The sequence below is a fragment of the Harpia harpyja genome, chromosome 16 (assembly GCF_026419915.1).
Source record: "Harpia harpyja isolate bHarHar1 chromosome 16, bHarHar1 primary haplotype, whole genome shotgun sequence".
In the NCBI taxonomy this organism is placed as follows: domain Eukaryota; kingdom Metazoa; phylum Chordata; class Aves; order Accipitriformes; family Accipitridae; genus Harpia; species Harpia harpyja.
In genome coordinates this window covers 29,610,562-29,628,879 of record NC_068955.1, presented here as the reverse complement: position 1 = coordinate 29,628,879, position 18,318 = coordinate 29,610,562, and the positions used below count along the sequence as shown (strand labels likewise).

The following is an 18,318-nucleotide window of genomic DNA, read 5'->3' as shown; positions in this document are numbered from 1 at the left end:
AGAACACTAGAAGCCGCGGGGCTCCTCGTACAAGCCGCGGGGGCTCTGCAGCACCCGGGGGAAGGTGAGGGACGCCTCTCCTAGGCTCTCCTCCGCGGCAGCCTGCACCCCGGCCGCGGCGGCTGATCCGATCCGCTCCGGCCCGGCCCGGCCCGGCCCGTGTGGGCCCGGCCCCGGCTCCGCCTCCGCCGCGCCGCCGCTGCGGCTCCCCGGAGCCGGTAACCAGGAAGCGGGAGCAGGAAGCTGCGGCTGGCGCCGAGCTGCGGGCGGGGAGGATGGCCGGTGGCAGCGGCGGCCCGGCGGTGAGGGGAAGGCCCGGGGCCACCACCGGGGTGGCGAGGGGCCCTCCCCTCGGTCCTGGGGGGCGGCGGGGAAGTGCCCGGGACCGCCCCGCCTGACCGTTGGGGCCGCTGCGGAGGCCCCGGCGCCCCGTGAGGCGGGGGTCGGCCGGCGGTGAGGGGGTCCTGGGGCAGGCTGGCGGCGGCCGGGAAGGTGGCGGCGGGCCGGGTGCGCCTCGCTCGCTGACGGCCGGCTCCCCTCAGGCTGCCTCGGGGTGGCCGGAGGAGAGCCCGCCGCAAGGCGCGGGGCTGAAGCAGGCGGCCCCGGCGGGGCTGGGGTCCGCTGGCTGCGGCTGCCGGTGGCCGCGTTAGAGCGAGAAGGGAGGCCTGCGTCCTCTCTGGCGTTGTGCCTTCACTAGGGCCTCCCCTCTGGTTTTGAGGGGCGGGCGGCTGGGGAGCGCCCTCGCGTTTCAAAACCCACTCGAGGACGGAGGTTGTCATTTCTAGTGGAGCGGCGTTGCTGCGGGGAAGGGTGTTGTGGCGGGAGCCAGCTCTGGAAGGAGTTTAACGCCTTTGCAGTTTGGCCTGACGGACCTTAACCACATCCCTTCTGTCCTTCCGTCTCCCTGTGCCGAGTGAAAGGATTAGGTTCTTGTCGGGTGGTTTTAGCTGTGCTGTAAACTAATTTCCTTATTTGTATTAACGCGGCTTGACAAGTGTAGCGTGTGGGTCTGGTAAAGACGGAGGTTTGGTGTACAGTGCATAAATAACGTTTGTTGATAGATGTTTTGTCAACCAACAGTGTAAAAACCATTGCCATGGACCTCATCGGCCTCATATGCACAACTGTCATAGTGCCCACGGGGATAAAGATCTACCGGTGCTACCGGGACCGTATCCGATTGTTGAAGACCCCAGCACCTGTGATATTATCAAGGCTACACAGTAAGTGTATGTTCTGTGTGTGCAAAATGTTGAAGCGGATGTGAGCGTCCTCGAATGTGAGCCAGGCTGGATATTTTTGCAAAACAAAATTTTACAGTTCCCTTTTCTCCCCAGAGTGAAAGAAGAAAAATCACTTAAAGGCACTATTATAAGTATTTTTATCATAAACAATGGTATCTCAACCAGGTTTGTTAGGTAGAAAATTCTACTCACCAAGGCTCAGCCCAACTCTTTTTGCAAGGCTTCCATCAAATGCAATGTGGAATTTGCTCAAGTAGGAACTGGTGCGTGATGCTTAACTGAGATTTACTTTTTCTTTAGTATGTGGCTGTCTCTAAACCGGAGGATTCTTAACAAAACTTAACAAATGAATGATAAGTAAATCAATATTTTTTTTTTTTTCCTCATTTAAGGTATGGAATAGTAGAGCGGTGCAAAGAACTGGTAGAAGCAGGATATGATGTTCGACAACCAGACAAAGAAAATGTGACTCTTCTTCACTGGGCGGCTATAAACAACAGACAGGAGCTGGTTAAGTAAGCTCTAGAGTCCTTGTGAAAGTAACACAAGTATTCTGCCACTGTTACTTATAATCACTTTGTTGCTATTATACTTCAAAACAGAGGAACGTGCTGCTTGAGAAGAAAAGCATAAAATTCAAATTTTAACCCACTTACCTTTATGAAAATGTCACTGAAATGTGAAGTTGCCACCGTTTCTTTATATGTGCAATCATGCAGTACATGAAATCATTAGATTTTCCTGGGTTTGGTTTATTTTCTTTAACAAAGATTAAAGCTGATTTTGTAAGTGCCTTGCTAATTACTATATTTTTTTCTTAAACGTTTCCTCGGAACAGCATCCTTTACTGCAGAAATACTCTTGTCTGTTTGCTTTTCTAGTGAATTTTTTTTTATTATGAGCTATTTACTACTAGAGCTATGTTATCCTTCGTATAATGTTTTAATATTTTATTATGTCTGTTCTTAATCTTATTGTGTTGCTGTTACACAGATATTATATTTCCAAAGGTGCAATAGTGGATCAGCTAGGTGGAGACTTGAATTCAACTCCCCTTCACTGGGCCATTAGGTAGGCTGCTTGCAACTGCTAATTGTAAATCTGTTAGTATTAACAGTTATAGTAGCATTTTGTGTAGCACAGCAGTGGTCATCTTACATCAAATTCTGTGGTATGTTTATTTTATTGAGGTATAAGGAATTTCACAGCATGTCCATAATAATGCTGAAATCTGTTCTCTGGTTCCTGGCAACTTTGCAGGCCACAAAGTTGTGTTATGTGAGTACCTGTGTTTTCGTCACTTGGGACTCACGTTTTGAAGTTTCCCTTTGAAGGAATGAAACAGTACTGTTCCGATTGTGCCTCGTAAGTTCTGCCTTACCGGGCAAAGAAGACTTGGCTGTGTAAGGGCATTGAAGTTAGCTGTCGATGCTTATTATGGTACAGTTTAAGTCAGAAGAAGTTGTGGTCACTGTTTTCCCCAGACTTCAGCCTGTCTAGCTAATACGCTTTCAGTTGTTCTAGCTTCTGCACTAGATGCCCTTGGTGTGCTCTTTTAAGACTCAATGCTGCCAGTCCTGGACTGTAGAGCACAAGCATATAGCAGTAGGACTGGTGTAAGACATCTTGTTGTTCAGGGGCACGTAGAGGGGTCTTTGGCCTTCATCTCCCAGTGGCATTAGCTTTTCTTCTTGTGCTCCTTATAGCTGCCACCACAAATGTGCATGTCTCTTCCTGGGTGACAGTAGCTATTGGTGCTTGCGTATGTTTAGTGCCTCTTTGAATCTGCTCTTTCTACATCTGATCCAGACTACATCTGTTCAACCTGATATAGTTTAAAGTCATCCAACTTTGGCTTCTAGGACAGGACTTGAGTAAAATGATCAAAAGAACAAAGCACTGCTTGTCTGGAAAAAACATAACCTTAAATAATTATTCTGGGATAACTTCTCTGAGTGCAAATCCTCGCACTGGAAGATCAGTGCTTTCTTCTGGGCTATCTTAGTCTTCTGCCAAACAAAGTTAGATACTTCTTCTGAGAGAGACTGCTCACAGCAGAAATTACTGTAGAATAACTGTTGTATTCTAAATTAACAGTTTGCCTTAGGCTGATTTGTTAAGGTATATATTTAAAATAATTTTCTGAGATGAACTTTTAATTTAAAAAAAAAAAAAAGTCATTTCCTGAATAAAACCACAAGAATCTGAAATGACATTTTTTTTTGCAGGGTATCTATAAGAATTATTAAGGCAATGCTTTCCTTAAAATTTCCATCTTTCTTGTCATCTCTAATTTCATTTCATGTATCGTTATAGACAAGGACACCTACCTATGGTCATGTTATTGTTGAAATGTGGAGCGGATCCCAGTCTTATTGATGGGGAAGGATTCAGTAGCATTCACTTAGCAGTGCTGTTTCAACACATGCCCATTATAGCTTACCTCATATCAAAAGGCCAGGTATGTTGTTGATGTCCCAAGTATTGTTTTCTACTTATGAGTAGAAAACACGGTTGTCTGTATGTATGATAGATTGCAGAATTAACTGTTTTGTTTTCTGGATGATAAGCAGGTATTTGACAACTATTTCCCTGTGCCATAAGTTCAGAGAAACTTAGATTTTTTGTGTGTGTGTGTGTGTATATATATTTGTTGGGTTTCTTCATACTCTCCCCTGTCCTTGTCATCCCTACCCCTACACCTTCACATACAATTCAGAGTGTTTAAGGAGAGTTGTTAAGACTATGCAGATTTGTGGTGCTGCCTAAGTAACAACTGGCTTTTAAACCTGATAACAAAAAGCAGTATATGAAGTATGTACATCATGAAGTATCTACTATTTGATTACAGTTTTGCAACTAATAATCTGTGCAGTTGTCCATCAATTGAAGCGTGCAGAATAGATGATCAGACTAGGTCTGAAATTTTTATTAGAAATTTCTATATTTTCTGTAATTTTACATTGTATCCACTCTAGTTGATGTCTGCTTAGCTTACATCTGAAGTAAGTAGAATTAATGACAAGTGTAACAATTTGCTAATAAAAATGACAGTTCTATGATCAAGACTGTTTGAAACACTGAGTATTAAGATTTAAAGATTTGGTAAGTTTATTTTCTTTCTCATAGAGCTCTCTCTAGTAGAGTAACTGACTTCTGGAATGTAGGTATAGATGGTATATATCACCAACTTGAAGCTTTTAGACCACCTCTCTTCTACTAAGTAATCCAAGTGATTGAACATTTCGTTTAAGTAAATCTGCTCTAAAGTAACGATGGGTGGAGGTGGGGAAGAAGGAAACGTTCATCGTGAAGAAGGAGGAAGAAAATTAGGTGATGCAAGTTAGATGTTTAAATAATTATGTTTTGAGATACACAATCAATCAATCCGTTTTTTGTTGTTCTAATAAACCAGTTTTATGTACTCAGACATTCTGTTATGTATGTCCCTTTACACAAGGAAGATGGTTAACATTGCTTTACAAGGTACATTTTGTTTATAGCATTTCTGTGCAAAAGGGGACAAGAAATATGGTTAACATGGTTCCCTTAAAAATATGCTTAGTGGAGACTCTCCCTTAAAAATATCCTTAAATGAGTGTTGGTTTCTTGGCTGGTATAATTTGGTTTCTTGCCATTTTCTTTCCATTAGTGAAGCTAAGCCAGTTGTATAGCTCCAAATCTGACCATCTTACTCTGTTTCCTGAAATCACTGGTAATCACTTGCTTGTTATCTTTTTCTTATACTTAGAACGTAGACACAACAGACTTCAATGGACAAACGCCTTTAATGTTATCAGCACAAAAAGCAATTGGGTAAGTAGTGAATAACTTAAGAAGACTCTATTTTTTTGTACCCACAAAGCAGTGAGGTGAATTTTTTCTTATGAAATTTTTTGTTAAACTGGTATTTCTTTCCTTTTTAGTTGCGCTACAATAAGCAGTATTTCAGAGATCAGGAGTTAGGAAGTAACTGATTGGATATAGCAAAGAAAAGAAGTTTAGCTTTGCGGCTGAACCGGCTGCAGCGTTATTGTGCTTTCCCAGAAATGAAAATAAATGGAGGTGGATGCAGTAAAATGCATTTAGAATACACAAAATGTGGAGATGTAAGCTTATATCCAGTGTTGTAGGAAGATATAATCTGTGTATATACCTCATATTTGTTAAAATGGTAAGATAACGTAGTCTGGAGAAAAACTCTTGTGGCAGGTCCTGAATTATAAATGTGGATCTATCGTTGATAAGCTTGTTCTGAGGCAAGGCATTGTGTATCAGCTGTTATTTCACGGATGGGAACAGGGGTTTTTATAAGGTGTTCAAAAACTTCATCTCCAGTATAGGTTATCTTCTGTTTGTTAACTTTTATACTTTATTTTCATCTAGACCAGAGCCCACGAGATTTCTCTTAAAGTTTAACCCCTCTCTCAGTGCTGTAGACAATGTTCAAAAGAATACTGCACTGCACTGGGCAATAACATCAGGAAATACTAGTGCAGTGGATCTGTTGCTGGAAGCTGGTGCTAGCCTGGACGTAAAAAATGCCAAGGTACAATTTCTTTCATGATACTTCATTCCATGTGGCATGAACGAGTAAAACGAATTTAAAGAAAAACCTGAGTTCTCTCTACTATGGGTATCCTTTGCAACAGGGGTTGACTAAGAGCAGGTGTTCTTAGTCTTTCCCAAAAAGAATTAGCACCTTTCTTGTGGTGTGGCACGAAGTAACAATGCAGAGATTCTTTGCAACTTTCATTTAATGAACAGCCAAGCCTTTTGGTCACTCTGAACATAATTGTGTCCTTTGCAGATTCTTCTTTCCACCCCTTACCCATCCACCCCACCTGACACCTGTCTTTTTTTAAAGTTATCTGTTTTCCATTTCAAAACATTGTCATGAGGAGTAATGTCTTTGGCCAGTTTTTTAAAAATAGTGTCTTGGTGTCCCGTGAGACTCTTAAAGCTTTTCAAAAGTTATGTGTGTCATCCTGTGAAAACCAGTGTTTGACAATGCCTGTTTGTACGTTCGAAAGGGCTAGTCGCATATGAAAGTCTTCGTCCTAATGTTTGTAAAAACTGATGGAAGTATAAATGTTGAAACTGTCGATTCCTATGACTATATAGATATGTTTGTACAGTGTAGTTATTCAGGGTTTGCATATTAAGCTGTGCAGCTTTTCCATCTACTGCTTTTTTTTTATTTGTATGTGTGACGTATTGCTGTTTGGTTTTAAAAAGTTAACATAAACAAGAAACCTTCCCTTTCAGTAAGCATGTACTATTCTAGCAGACAGTTTAGCTTTCAGGTTATTGGAGACAGTCCAACAGATAACTCAAATGGATGCAATCTGGTTGAAAGTATCAGTTTTTAGAACTACAAAGTACTAGATTAAGCACGTTAAAACTCTCAATTTAGCTTACCCTTGCCTTAAAAGAAAGGGGGGGGGGACACAGGAAGTAACTGCCAAGTTATTCTTGGTTTAGCTGTATTTATTTCTTGCTTCTGTTAAAAAGTAAAACGTTTATTTCTTTACACACTTAACATAAATATTTCTGTTGTTAAAGGGAGAGACACCGCTTGACCTTGCTTATCAAAGTCTGAATCGCTTCATGGTTTATATGGTAAAAGAGGAGGAGAGAATGAGAAGCAGAAGAAATAACAGGCTACTGAAAATAGTAGAGAAATATGAGGTAACTTCCTGAGTAATAGCTAATGGAAATAAAGCTACAGCATTCCATGTTTAGAATAATAAGCAGTTTAACTATTTTCTACCAAGAGGATCTTCTAAGGTTTCTGAAATTGGGTGCACAAAAATAAAATTCTTTAAAAGCATGTAGCAGTGGTTTGGGTGGGGGTTTTTGTGTTGTGTCCCCCCCACCCCACTTCAGTGTATTGATCTGTCAGTTTGTCTTATCCACCTTGAGTCTTTCAGCATTTGTTATTACATTAACTGAATACTTGTGAAGTATGTCCTGCTTGAATACTTTGTCATATTTTAACAATAATAATTTTAATAGCTCTTCCTGCTGTTGGCGTCTTCCTTGACATTGATGTGGGCCATAGGATACGTAATGAACTTAAGTTCTGATTCTTGGCTTCTGAAAGGAGGTCTGCTTCTCTTCCTGCTATTTGGAATGGCTCTGTTTGTGAGGTTTGTGGCATTTTCTCTCTGTACGTGTATTTATTTGTTATAGATGCCATATAAGGTATCTAATGTAGTGTTCTTTTCAGAGTTAAGTTTCACTTGGCAAAAAAAAACCCTCTTGAGAAATGGTTGCAGAGCGTGTGAAGGATTTCAATGTATGTACTTTTTAGAATGACCATAGAAATTGAATGTCTTCAGGTGTGCAAAATAACAGTTTCTCATCACTGAAAGATTTGAAAAAACACTAAAGTGTTTAAGCAGTCTGTTAGCTAATTTTAATGATAGAGAGTGTTATTGAAGGTCTGCACCTGGTAGACACTGAGATACCTATGCACAATGCTCAGAAATGTGCGTTATCTCAACTTTTCCTTCTGTATCTGTGACACAGAATGAATTTTAATGAACCATTCCTTTCCCTGCTCCCCAGACCTCCCAGTGTTATCCTAAGCTGTTTTGCAGGTTTTATGCTTTTTTCAACAGTTAACTGCAACAGTCAGTGTTCCTTGAAACAGCAATGCTATCAATGTGCAAACAGACAGAGATCACACTTTTCACCCAGTGCTACAGCTTTTCTGATGTATAATATTAGGTTGGAACAGAGCACTCTTCGGTTTTATTTTTGTATTGGTTAACCCCCTATGCATCTGGCTAAAGAATGTTTTTGAGTGACAATTCTTGATTGCTTTAAGAGAGACTTGAAGTATACTCTGTGTGTGAAGTTTTTAAAATAACAGAACAGAGAGTTTATACTCTGTGGAGTTACATTTTAAATAAATTTTTTAAAAATACTTTTGAATATTCTTTCAGGCAATGTGTGGGGCTCAAGAATCTGAGGTATCTTCCCACAGCATTTCTGCTAAGTTCAGTTTTTTGGATGTCCGTGACCTGGTTTTTCTGGTTGCTGCCTGATATCCTTTGTACTCAAGAAATGCAGTAGTACTCGCGTTACAGTTGCTAATAAATCTAAGCCTGGTCATGAAAATAGCAACAAGCAGTCCCAGATAATTCCAGGTGACTGTTAATGTCTGGTAGGTTGGTATATGTTCATTGGGCAGGGGTGAAATAACTTTGAGTTTAATTTAAAGCTATATACAGACTAAACATCTGTACCTTCTTTTATCTTTAGCAGATATTTGTGTACAATTCTGCGCTACTTCTTATGCTACTGGAATATCAAAATGAAAACATCTTTGTTATAAACCTAATTGTCCCTGTTACCATCTCCGTGTGACTCTTTAATCTTCCTCATTGAGACTCTCATACAGTAATGTATTTTGGCATGTAGTATAACTGGATAACAAATGCATTAATAATTTTCAAAGCATCTCTTCTTTCTGAAATGACAAGGATTTGACAGTTAGTGGTATTCATGCTTCTGCTTTTAAAAACAACAACAAAACCCTCCCACCCCCACAAAAAACAGGGAACACATTTCTTGATGTCCTTCCAAAATAGAACTTCCAGTCTCCTATCTATCTTTATTCACAGGTTATGCTGCATCCTCAGTGTACAGGGCATTAACGTCTACCTTTCATTTATTTTCTTTGAAGAGGCTTTGCACTGATGAGTACAAAAATGTTTTAGTAGTTTACGCTTGCTTTTCAGTGCCCTACTCTTTAGTTACACGGGGGCATCTATTTATTTATTGATTAAGTTTTGTGAAAAGGCCTTTAGGGAGATACTTAGAACTGTAAATAATTTTCTACTAAACCAGCAATAATATATTGCTACACAATTTTAATTAATTTTTAATTACTTCATCCTTTAAGTGGCATTTTCTTTTGTACTGTTCCCAATTAAGATGTCCTTAATACAATTATCAGGATTAACTTCAATGAACTGATCAAGTTTATTCCCGCTGGGGATACATGCATATGCTTGTCTAAATGAAAATCATGTTATTCAGTGTTGCATTGTGACGTTTTAAGGTTTTCCTGGTGTCATCTAAATTAAAAGAAAAAAAATTCCAAAAATAGGGTTTTGAGTCAGATGCTTTGCTGAAGATAGTGAGCATAGCAGTATTCTTGAAGGTCTAACCGTAGCTTGGTGAGATGGGTGAGTAGTTTTGTTTCACTATGTAACCCTTTTTCTCATTAATACCTTTTCCTTCTGGAACTGGTCACAGATCTGAGTGTTGTAAAAGTGTTCAGTATTTTAGCTTCCTATATTACGTCTGAATGGAAATCCAGCCACTCTAATTAAGGACTACTCTCAGCTCCAAAAAACAATAGAAATGCAAATAGACAAATCCACAGGAAATCATTTTGACTTACGTCAGTGTTAATGCAAGGTCCTGCACGTGGGTCGGGGCGATCCCAAGCGCCAATACAGGCTGCGTGATGAGCGGATTGAGAGCAGCCCTGAGGAGAAGGACTTGGGAGTGTTGGCTGGCGAGAAGCTCAACATGACCCGGCAGTGTGCGTTTGCAGCCCAGAAAGCCGACCGTATCCTGGGCCGTGTGAAAAGAAGCGTGACCAGCAGGTCGAGGGAGGGGATTCTCCCGCTCTGCTCCGCTCTGGTGCAGTTTTGCGTCCAGTCTGCAGTACTGCGTCCAGCTCTGGGCCCCCAACGTAAGAAGGACATGGACCTGTTGGAGCGAGTCCAGAGGAGGGCCGTGAAGATGATCAGGGGGCTGGAGCACCTCCTCTATGAAGACAGGCTGAGGGAGTTGGGGTTGTTCAGCCTGGAGAAGAGAAGGCTCCAGGGAGACCTTACAGCAGCCTTCCACTACCTACAGGGGCCTACAGGAAAGCCGGAGAGGGACTTCTTTTTCCAAGGGCCTGTAGTGATAGGACAAGGGGTTATGGCTTTAAACTGAGAGGGTAGATTTCGATGAGATGTAAGGAAGAAGTTCTTCACAGTGAGGGTGGTGAGGCCCTGGAACAGGTTGCCCGGAGAAGCTGTGGATGCCCCATCCCTGGCAGTGTTCAAGGCCAGGTTGGATGGGGCTTGGAGCAACCTGGTGTGATGGAAGGTGTCCCTGCCCATGGCAGGGGGGTTGGAACTGGATGATCTTTAAGGTCCCTTCCAATCCAAACCATTCTATGAATCTATTATAGGTGCACCTTGCAATTGCATTGTAACAAACACAGCTATAAGACTGGTAATAGACAGTGCCAATATTTCATAATTCAGTATCTTGATTTTAATTAGAGCTACTTTACAGTGGTTTTAGTTTGTAAGACAAAACAACCTTAAGGTTGCAGTACTTTATTTTTTTGAGAGTTACGCACACTGCAGTTTATATAGTGGCTGAATGATCACTGGAGGTGGAATCCATGTTTGGGCCCTCTGACTGCTCCTTGATGGCATCATGGCCTGTTTTTTAGGAATTCAAGCTCTCCAGTTCAATGTTTGAATTTAATTGGTATAAAACTTGGCCCATTCCACATTCCTCTGTTGCTGTATGGAGATAGTTAATTTTGACATGTTTTTCTCCCCCTTTCACCTGACTTAGAGGTTTTTTTTAGTCCATAGCATAAAAGTTATGTTCCTAATGACTCTATATCCTCTCTCATGTATAATAGGAATTTGTCTTCTAGAGAACTTGCAGCAAATAACTGTATATAGTGGTATAAGAATATATTCCTTAACCTGAATATTACGTGTAACCAATACAATTCTGGAAATCGCTGTCGTGTTCAGCATGGTGGGTCTTCCTTATTATTTCTATAAAACTTGGAGAACTGATCCTGGATATGTTAAGACTTCAGAAAAAGAAAGAAAAGAGGTAGGTGATTTTGTAAAAACAAATGGAAGGGCTAACCTGGTGTGACACATACGTACTTTTGGTTGATGTGTTTTGTCATCATGTTCAGCTTCGTTAAACTTGAAAGCAATGAAATACTCTTCGTTCTTTTAATAGTTTTTAGCATTGTCATTGAACAACATAGATTGTAGATGTTTTCTCCTCTACTGATTGTTTACTTATCTTCATCATCCTGCCAGAATTTCCTTGCCTCCATCTTCTCATTGAAATGTGGGCTTTGGACAAACATTGTACAGACCCACTGATGTTTGTGATATAAATGGACATAGAACTTCACTTAAATATGAATTTTGTATGGTTTTCACTCCAGCTGTTTAAGGTTAGAAAGAGAGATTCGCAGTGCTTTCCTACAATTTTCCATGCTCATAAGACATACCAAAGGCTAGAAATGACTTAAATTTTGTCAGATGCTTTGAAGATGCTTATAATAGTTTGATTTTTGTGCTTAAGCACATCGTGCTATTTTCTAGCTCTATTTTAGAATGGTGAAAAGAAATCATGGCCAACCAATCAGTAGAGAATTTAGTATTTCCTTAATCCCCAGCCTGTGGATTAAGGAAAGCATTTTGTTTGTCATCTCATTACTTTCCATGAGCTTGTATTTCTTCAGACTGCCAGGGAGAATAAACTGCAGTTTTAACTTGTTACCACAGAACTAGTAACCATTGTGTATCTAGTACTCCTAAAGGAACAGTAAATATAGCAGCTCTCTTCATCTCTCTGAAGTCTGACTGACTATATCAGAGGTACCTTGTATCTTAATATTTTGTTCACATTATTTATTAATTTTGGCAACATAGAGATACTTTTCTGAATAATCCTGCATGAAGTTGTATTAGTCTTTGCTGTTTTATGTTTTTCATGGACCTTTTTAAATGGCACATACTTATTCCTATTAATGCTTGGCATTCAAAATGCTTATGAACTGCAAAAGGCCTAATGTAAAAATCTTCATAGATCCCCCTGAAAATGTGATCCAAATGCAAGCACAAATTACTTTGTCTTTCAGAACATTGTAGCTCTTGCAGAAGCCGGTTGCTTGGACTTCAGAACATTTTGCACATCGTGTCTTGTAAGTGAGGCTTTGGGGTTTTTTTTTTCTTTTTGAACCTGGCTTTTTACTCAATACTGCTGTAAAAAACTTTTTCCTCCTTGCTTGGCATGCAAGTGTTACATGTGTGGTTTGTCCTATATTACTTAAATTTCTTTCTTTCTTTTAGAGTGACAAAAGAGATGCTTTGAGATCCTTGGACTCTAGTCTTAATAAAATACTAATTATTTCCATCTCTCTTTTTTGTAAAATTAGGATGGATAGTTCTCATCTGTGTTCTGTGTTGTGGGGTCTGTTATATAGTAATTGTACAAAATATGATGGTGCCTGTGAGATGGGCTAAACTTTGAGCAAAATAGATGCTTTTGCTATGACTGTTCTTTTCCTTCATCCTCAACTAGGTAAGGAAGCCTTTGAGATCTCTGCATTGTCTTGCTTGTGATTCATGTGTAGCCAGATACGATCACCATTCTGTGTGGATTGGACAGTGCATAGGTAAGAGTGTTTATCAAATCTGAAAATACCACATATTTTAAAAGTTGCAGAAATAACATTTATCTCCTTAGAGAGAGAGCGCATCTGATAGAAGAATACACAGTTGATAACTGAAGGTGTTACTGGTAGGTGCCAGAGAGAAATTAGATGGCAGAGACAAAGGCAACTAAAATGATTTAAAGAGATGGAGTGGTCACCCTAAGAGTAGAGACCAAAAACTCTGGGACTTTTTATTTTGAGCGAAGAAGGAATGGGGGATATGATGGAGACTTTAAAAACAAACAAAAGGCAATGAAGGTGGTTGCTAAAGTGAATGCAGAACTGTTATTCACCAAGTACATCATACTAGAACTAGGGGAGTCTCAGTGAGAATAGCAGTTGGATTTAAAATTGATAAAGAATAAATGTCTTTACGTGGCAGGTAGTGAAATTTTAGAACTTGCTGCTGTAAGGGTTTGCAGATACAGGCAGTATCAGAAGGTTCAGAAAGGGATTAGACAAGCTTCTGGACAATGTGTCCAAAAGCAGATACTGAAAGAACTAGACAAGTGTGCATACTTTGACATTTTAGTGCAGTAGCTGTGGATGAAGAGAACGAACTCTAGAAAGTGGCCAGGCTCGTTTGTCCTCCTGAACTAATGTTGCCTATTGTCACTGTTAGAGACCGTGAAGTGGAGCAGCTGGACCACTGAGATAACCCCATAGGGCATTTTTTTATGTTCTTGTGTCCTTAGAGAAACTCCCTCCTTCTCACTTTCTGTCTCATTACTGGTGATGCTCAAGATAGAAAGGTTAGAGCTTTACATCTGTAGCAATATATTTTTAGCATATTTGGCCAATAGCTTTTTTGTAGTGTTAAATACTTGGAAATGTTTTTATAGTGTTTGCTATTTACAAGGTGGTGAGACATCCTTCTGATGCATTGTTTCAAAGCTTTGCGCAATACTGGTTGTCATTTAAAGAAAAATAATTGTGTATCTTCATGTAACAGTTTCTCTGACAGAAGTCTGGGGTTTTTTTGTAAATGTTTGCAATTCTGAAGCACACAAAGGTCAAACAATTAAATTGAATAGCTTAGATTTTTCAGTCATATGAGACAATTGTACTGTGCATGGGGAGAGTTGTGGTTGCATAATTAGTCCTCGTATAGCTAAAACAGCTGAAGGCGTGCTCTGAAGAGACAAATCCTGGTTGACTTTATCAGAACTAATTCTATTTTATAAATTGGGATGACTTACAGGAGAAAGCTGAGAAAGAGATCAGCCTTGTCAAACTGTCTTGAGGATAGCAGAGGTAATAATAAGAAGTGGGTTTGATTCTTTTTATTCCTATTAACTAAAGGGGAAATGCAAGTACTGCTGGATTTTAAAATGTCAAACTTTTTTTTTCCTTGCCTTAAATACAGGCATTGGGAACCATTGTTACTACCTATTGTTCCTGTCTTTCCTAACTATGACCGGTGTCTGGCTGCTTTATGGAACTCTTCTGTGTATGTATCCATGAATTTATTTTAATTTAGCTTTCAAGCACATGTGTGTATGATCTTTATTTTTCAGCATTTCATTTCCAGCAAGTGTAATTACACTGGTGCAAATGATACCATATTTCAGCAATGATGTTATGTTGTAATTCTGTCTTTAAATGAAAATATATCGTAACCGAGTCTTTGGTCAAATATCTGATTACGTTTGTGTTGAGTAGAAACTAAGATACAGCTCTGGTGGGATGTCCATTGGAAAATACGGTATCAGAAAGCTTATTTATTAGAGATGAAATAAGGAAGCCATGGGGAGGAAGGTCAGGTTGCAAGTTCTAGTCTGGATACTCTTTACTGCAGTAGAAAATAAGTTTGTAAATACATTATTGAAAAGGCTTTATTGATTTTACTATTTGGAAGTATCTGTATTGAACACTTTGAAAAGTTTTGTTTGTTTATTTTTAATGTAGTGATAACTTTGAAAAGAGGAGAACTGTGTATCTCGTTAATAAATCCAAGCTGTTACTTTGGAAAATTAAGAAATTTCTTGGAGGATGGAGGAGAGCCCTTATTATGTAGTTCCTTAGGATGAATTAACATAGCACTAATCTTTTAACTAAAAAGTAGAGGGGGTTAATTTTATTTTGCATTACTTCACATTATATTGAAATGAGTCAATATTCAACATAGAGTGAAGCGAGCCAGCGATGGCAGTGGAGGACACAGGACACTGCTGTGAACATGAGTTGCTTTCCTGTGTTTCAGTGGTGGTCTTAACATATGCAAAAAGCATGTTATTTTCTCCATTTCCTGTGTGTGAAGGAACATGGGAAGAAAACCTCTTTATTGTTCTACTGACATAGAGGCAAAAAAAAGTTGCTCTGCTTTTAGTTGTTTGGGTTTTTTTATAGATTAAAGACATGTGTGGTAGGCTTTAAGTATCTCTTAAGAAATCTACAGAAGTTGGATGTTCCAGTTTACGTCTATTTAATAGTGGTAAAATACTGCTTTCTTGGCATTGTCACCATAATGTCTTCTTTTGTTGATGGTTGTGTTTAAGATAATTGATAAATTCTTGTCCTAAAATTACAAATAAGCATGAAGCAAAATTTCAGAAGTCTTGACAATGAGAGATGATGACTTATTTCAGTATTGCTGGTTAACTTCAAAAAAAAAAAAAAAAAAAAAGTACCTAGCTAGTGCCTTGAATGTTCCTACTGTGGATTATGAACGCATAATGTAAAGATCATGCAGCCAGAATAGCAAGCAGTCACGCATATATGTGGGTGCTTTTAAGTGGGAACGTGACACATTAAACGTGGTATTTCTAGAGCATATTGCTATGTAATATGCATTCTATGCAAATAATCTTTGTTCAGTTCTTAAGTGGCCTATATTAAACACATAATTAACTGATTATGCATCTTGTCAGATTGGTCAAGCCATTGTGCAACAAGTTACCATCAAGATGGAGCATGGGCGTACTTCACACAGATAATGCATTGCTCTCCGTGGGTTTCCTACATCTTCGCAGTAGCCTGTTTTCATACTGTATGGGCTTCATTGTGGCTAACTGTTCAACTTTATCAGGTATTATTTTGCTTTGGTTTATGCTCCTCTCTTAATTTAAGAGTCATCATATTAAAACTTTTCCTTAGATGATTTGCTCCCATAAAAACTTTATGCCTGCTTTCCTTGACTAATAATGTCACAGCTAGGTGCTTTTCTTAAATCTCAGGGCAGTCCTTTAAGTTTCATGGGTACTTGTGCACTCAGCATTCCCGTATTAAAAGTAGGATCACAGTCTGCAAATCATTCCTATAGCTGAGTTCTCAGTTTACTACTCGTCAAAAATTCCAGACCTATAAAAAGATGTATGTAAGGCAAGAACTTATTTGACTAATAGAACTGGTATTACTGCCCCCAAAACGGCAAAAAAGCTCAATAGCACAATTAGTCCTGAATTGAAAATGCTATGGCAGAGGTCAGCAATGCATCATTAGACTGTATTAAATCCTATTGCTATAATAAAAATATATGACCTGGATTTTATCCTGATGAGGACTGTCACATTTCTTGTTTATGTTTTTCTCAGAGAGAGCTTGGCTATGCAAACAGGACTGAGAAGAGCTGTCTTAAAACATCTAGGAAACAGCTTGTTTAGCAGCTTTTAGGAAAGATGTGTTATTTGAATATGTGTTGAGCATACTGAGCTAAAGTCTTGTTTTACATCTTGTTTAAAAAAAAACCCCAATAATCCACAATTTTAAATGTGTACTGCTAGATTTCTGTAATGTCCAAGACACTGAGATATCATGCTGGAAAAAAAAAAAGAATCTAGGTAGGATATTTACAGTTAACTACTGTGTTTTGTACACAGTCATTTGTAAATGTACTGCTTTATGATACTTAGCGTGTCATTCAGCAAAGGACCCTTGCAGCCATTTATAAGGGCTTATAAGATTTATGTTGATAAATAAGAAAATGGAAAAAGGAATAGGTAAACAAAAATGCAGAAAACCCCCATAAATTTCATTGTAGAACTTGGTGAAAGAAGACATGGAATCAAGAAAATGGAAAAGTTATTGTTGAGTCTCTGACATCTACTTCGTCTCTTTTGCTGAGCTACTTCATCTTTTTCAGGGGAATTTTTTCTACTAAATTGTGTGGTAGTATATAGACAAAGTCTGAGGAGATAGGTGCTTAACTGCTATAGATCTTATATTTCTACACACATCTGTAAAAGTACCATCTTTACAGTCATCCCAATTAAGCTTGCCTTCTCAGTGGAAGCATTAATGTTACAGCTTGCTGGGTTCTGTTTTAGTCCAAGTGACATTTAAAACATACTTCTCAGTCGTAGTTACTTATTTGTTAGATATGGCCAACCTCTTCCCCTCCCTCCCTTCTCAATAGTATCTTTTGTTATCACCGGAATTTTAATTTGTGATGTTCACATTTTAACCATTACTTACATTTTCCTTTTGATAAGATTGCATTCTTGGGATTGACCTCACATGAAAGAAGGAGCCTCCTGATACAGAGAAGATCTTCTAAGCATCCTGTTTCACTCAGGAGAACTCCATACAAGTGAGTATTAATGAATAGTGTATTTTAAGCACGTATCTTTTCAGCAGTGATTTGTCTCACTGCTTCATAAATGCAAAAAAGTGGTGGTCTATGGACATGCTAGTCATGCCTGTCGTGAATTGTGTTAAGAGGAGGAAATGGACCTCATTTTCCTTGCTGAGATCTTCCTTTGCCCTACGAAATAAACACCCAGCGTAAGAGCTACTGGGGTTCTTGCTGCATGGCTGTGTACATAGGAGAAAGATGTGTCAAAATCAGTCCGTAATGTTAATCAGTAGACACTATTTTGGGGCTGAGGGGGTGTTGTCCTTTAATTTGTTCATCAGTCTCTGTGTCTGTTCTGTAGGTTCAGAAAGAGAATTAAGGTATGAGCTGGCCCCTGTCTGGCTTCTCTTGCAGTATTTAGCTCAATAGAGAAATTAGTACCAAGGTTTCCCTCATGATGAATGTGTATTTTTGATGCTTGCTATCTTCTTTTGTTAGGTTTATTAATGGATATTTCTCTCCTTTTCAGTCTTGGATGCTTCCAGAATCTTGCAGACTTTTTTCAGTGCAGTTGCTTTGGTATGTTCAAACCCAATGTAGTTGACTGGACCAAGCAATACAACCTTTTTCATCTGGCTAAGGAGAAAAATGTTCATTCTGTATGAAGCTTTGCTTAATTTTAAAACCATTGAGCTGAAAGCTAAATAAAACTGGATATTTTGTTAATTTTTACGAATTCTTCTGAAGTTGCTTGGTTTTATTTTTATTATTGTTTCAAATATTAAACCTATCTTGCACAAGCTACAGCAGGTTTGTATATGGAACAATCACTGTGTATATATAGTTTGAGCTGAAACTATTTGAAATTTTATGTGATGAGATGACACTAGGAATGCATATTTTTAAAGGTAAGTTTTTTAGGGCAGAACTTCAAACCCATTTTCGTAGCCTTTGCTTTATTTTGCAGATAATAAAAGAAAACTACATTTGAAAATTAAGGGGAATGTTCATATTTAAAAATTTAATATTACAATTACCCTGCAATTTTATTGCTTATGTTG

The 18,318-nt window shown here is 39.0% G+C and overlaps 1 protein-coding gene across 1 annotated transcript; it reads left to right on the top strand.

The window, feature by feature from the left end:
* Positions 1–200: 200 nt before the first annotated feature.
* ZDHHC13 (zinc finger DHHC-type palmitoyltransferase 13) lies at positions 201–17,989 on the top strand. The gene is made up of 17 exons (XM_052811073.1): positions 201–302; positions 1,081–1,223; positions 1,637–1,759; positions 2,238–2,315; positions 3,561–3,705; positions 4,996–5,060; positions 5,631–5,793; positions 6,810–6,935; positions 7,263–7,396; positions 8,198–8,298; positions 10,996–11,120; positions 12,169–12,231; positions 12,612–12,705; positions 14,111–14,194; positions 15,615–15,772; positions 17,175–17,272; positions 17,787–17,989. The coding sequence occupies exons 1-17, from the start codon at positions 276–278 to the stop codon at positions 17,920–17,922; spliced, it is 1,863 nt and encodes a 620-aa protein (XP_052667033.1). The 5' UTR covers positions 201–275; the 3' UTR covers positions 17,923–17,989.
* Positions 17,990–18,318: the final 329 nt, after the last annotated feature.

What these genes read in the sequence shown, in the direction of transcription:
- ZDHHC13 (XM_052811073.1), top strand. Translation starts at nt 276, where the DNA reads ATGGCCGGTGGCAGCGGCGGCCCGGCG. An exon ending in GTGGCAGCGGCGGCCCGGCG is followed by an intron (nt 303 to 1,080) that starts GTGAGGGGAAGG and finishes GTCAACCAACAG; the next exon opens with TGTAAAAACCATTGCCATGG. An exon ending in CCCCTTCACTGGGCCATTAG is followed by an intron (nt 2,316 to 3,560) that starts GTAGGCTGCTTG and finishes GTATCGTTATAG; the next exon opens with ACAAGGACACCTACCTATGG.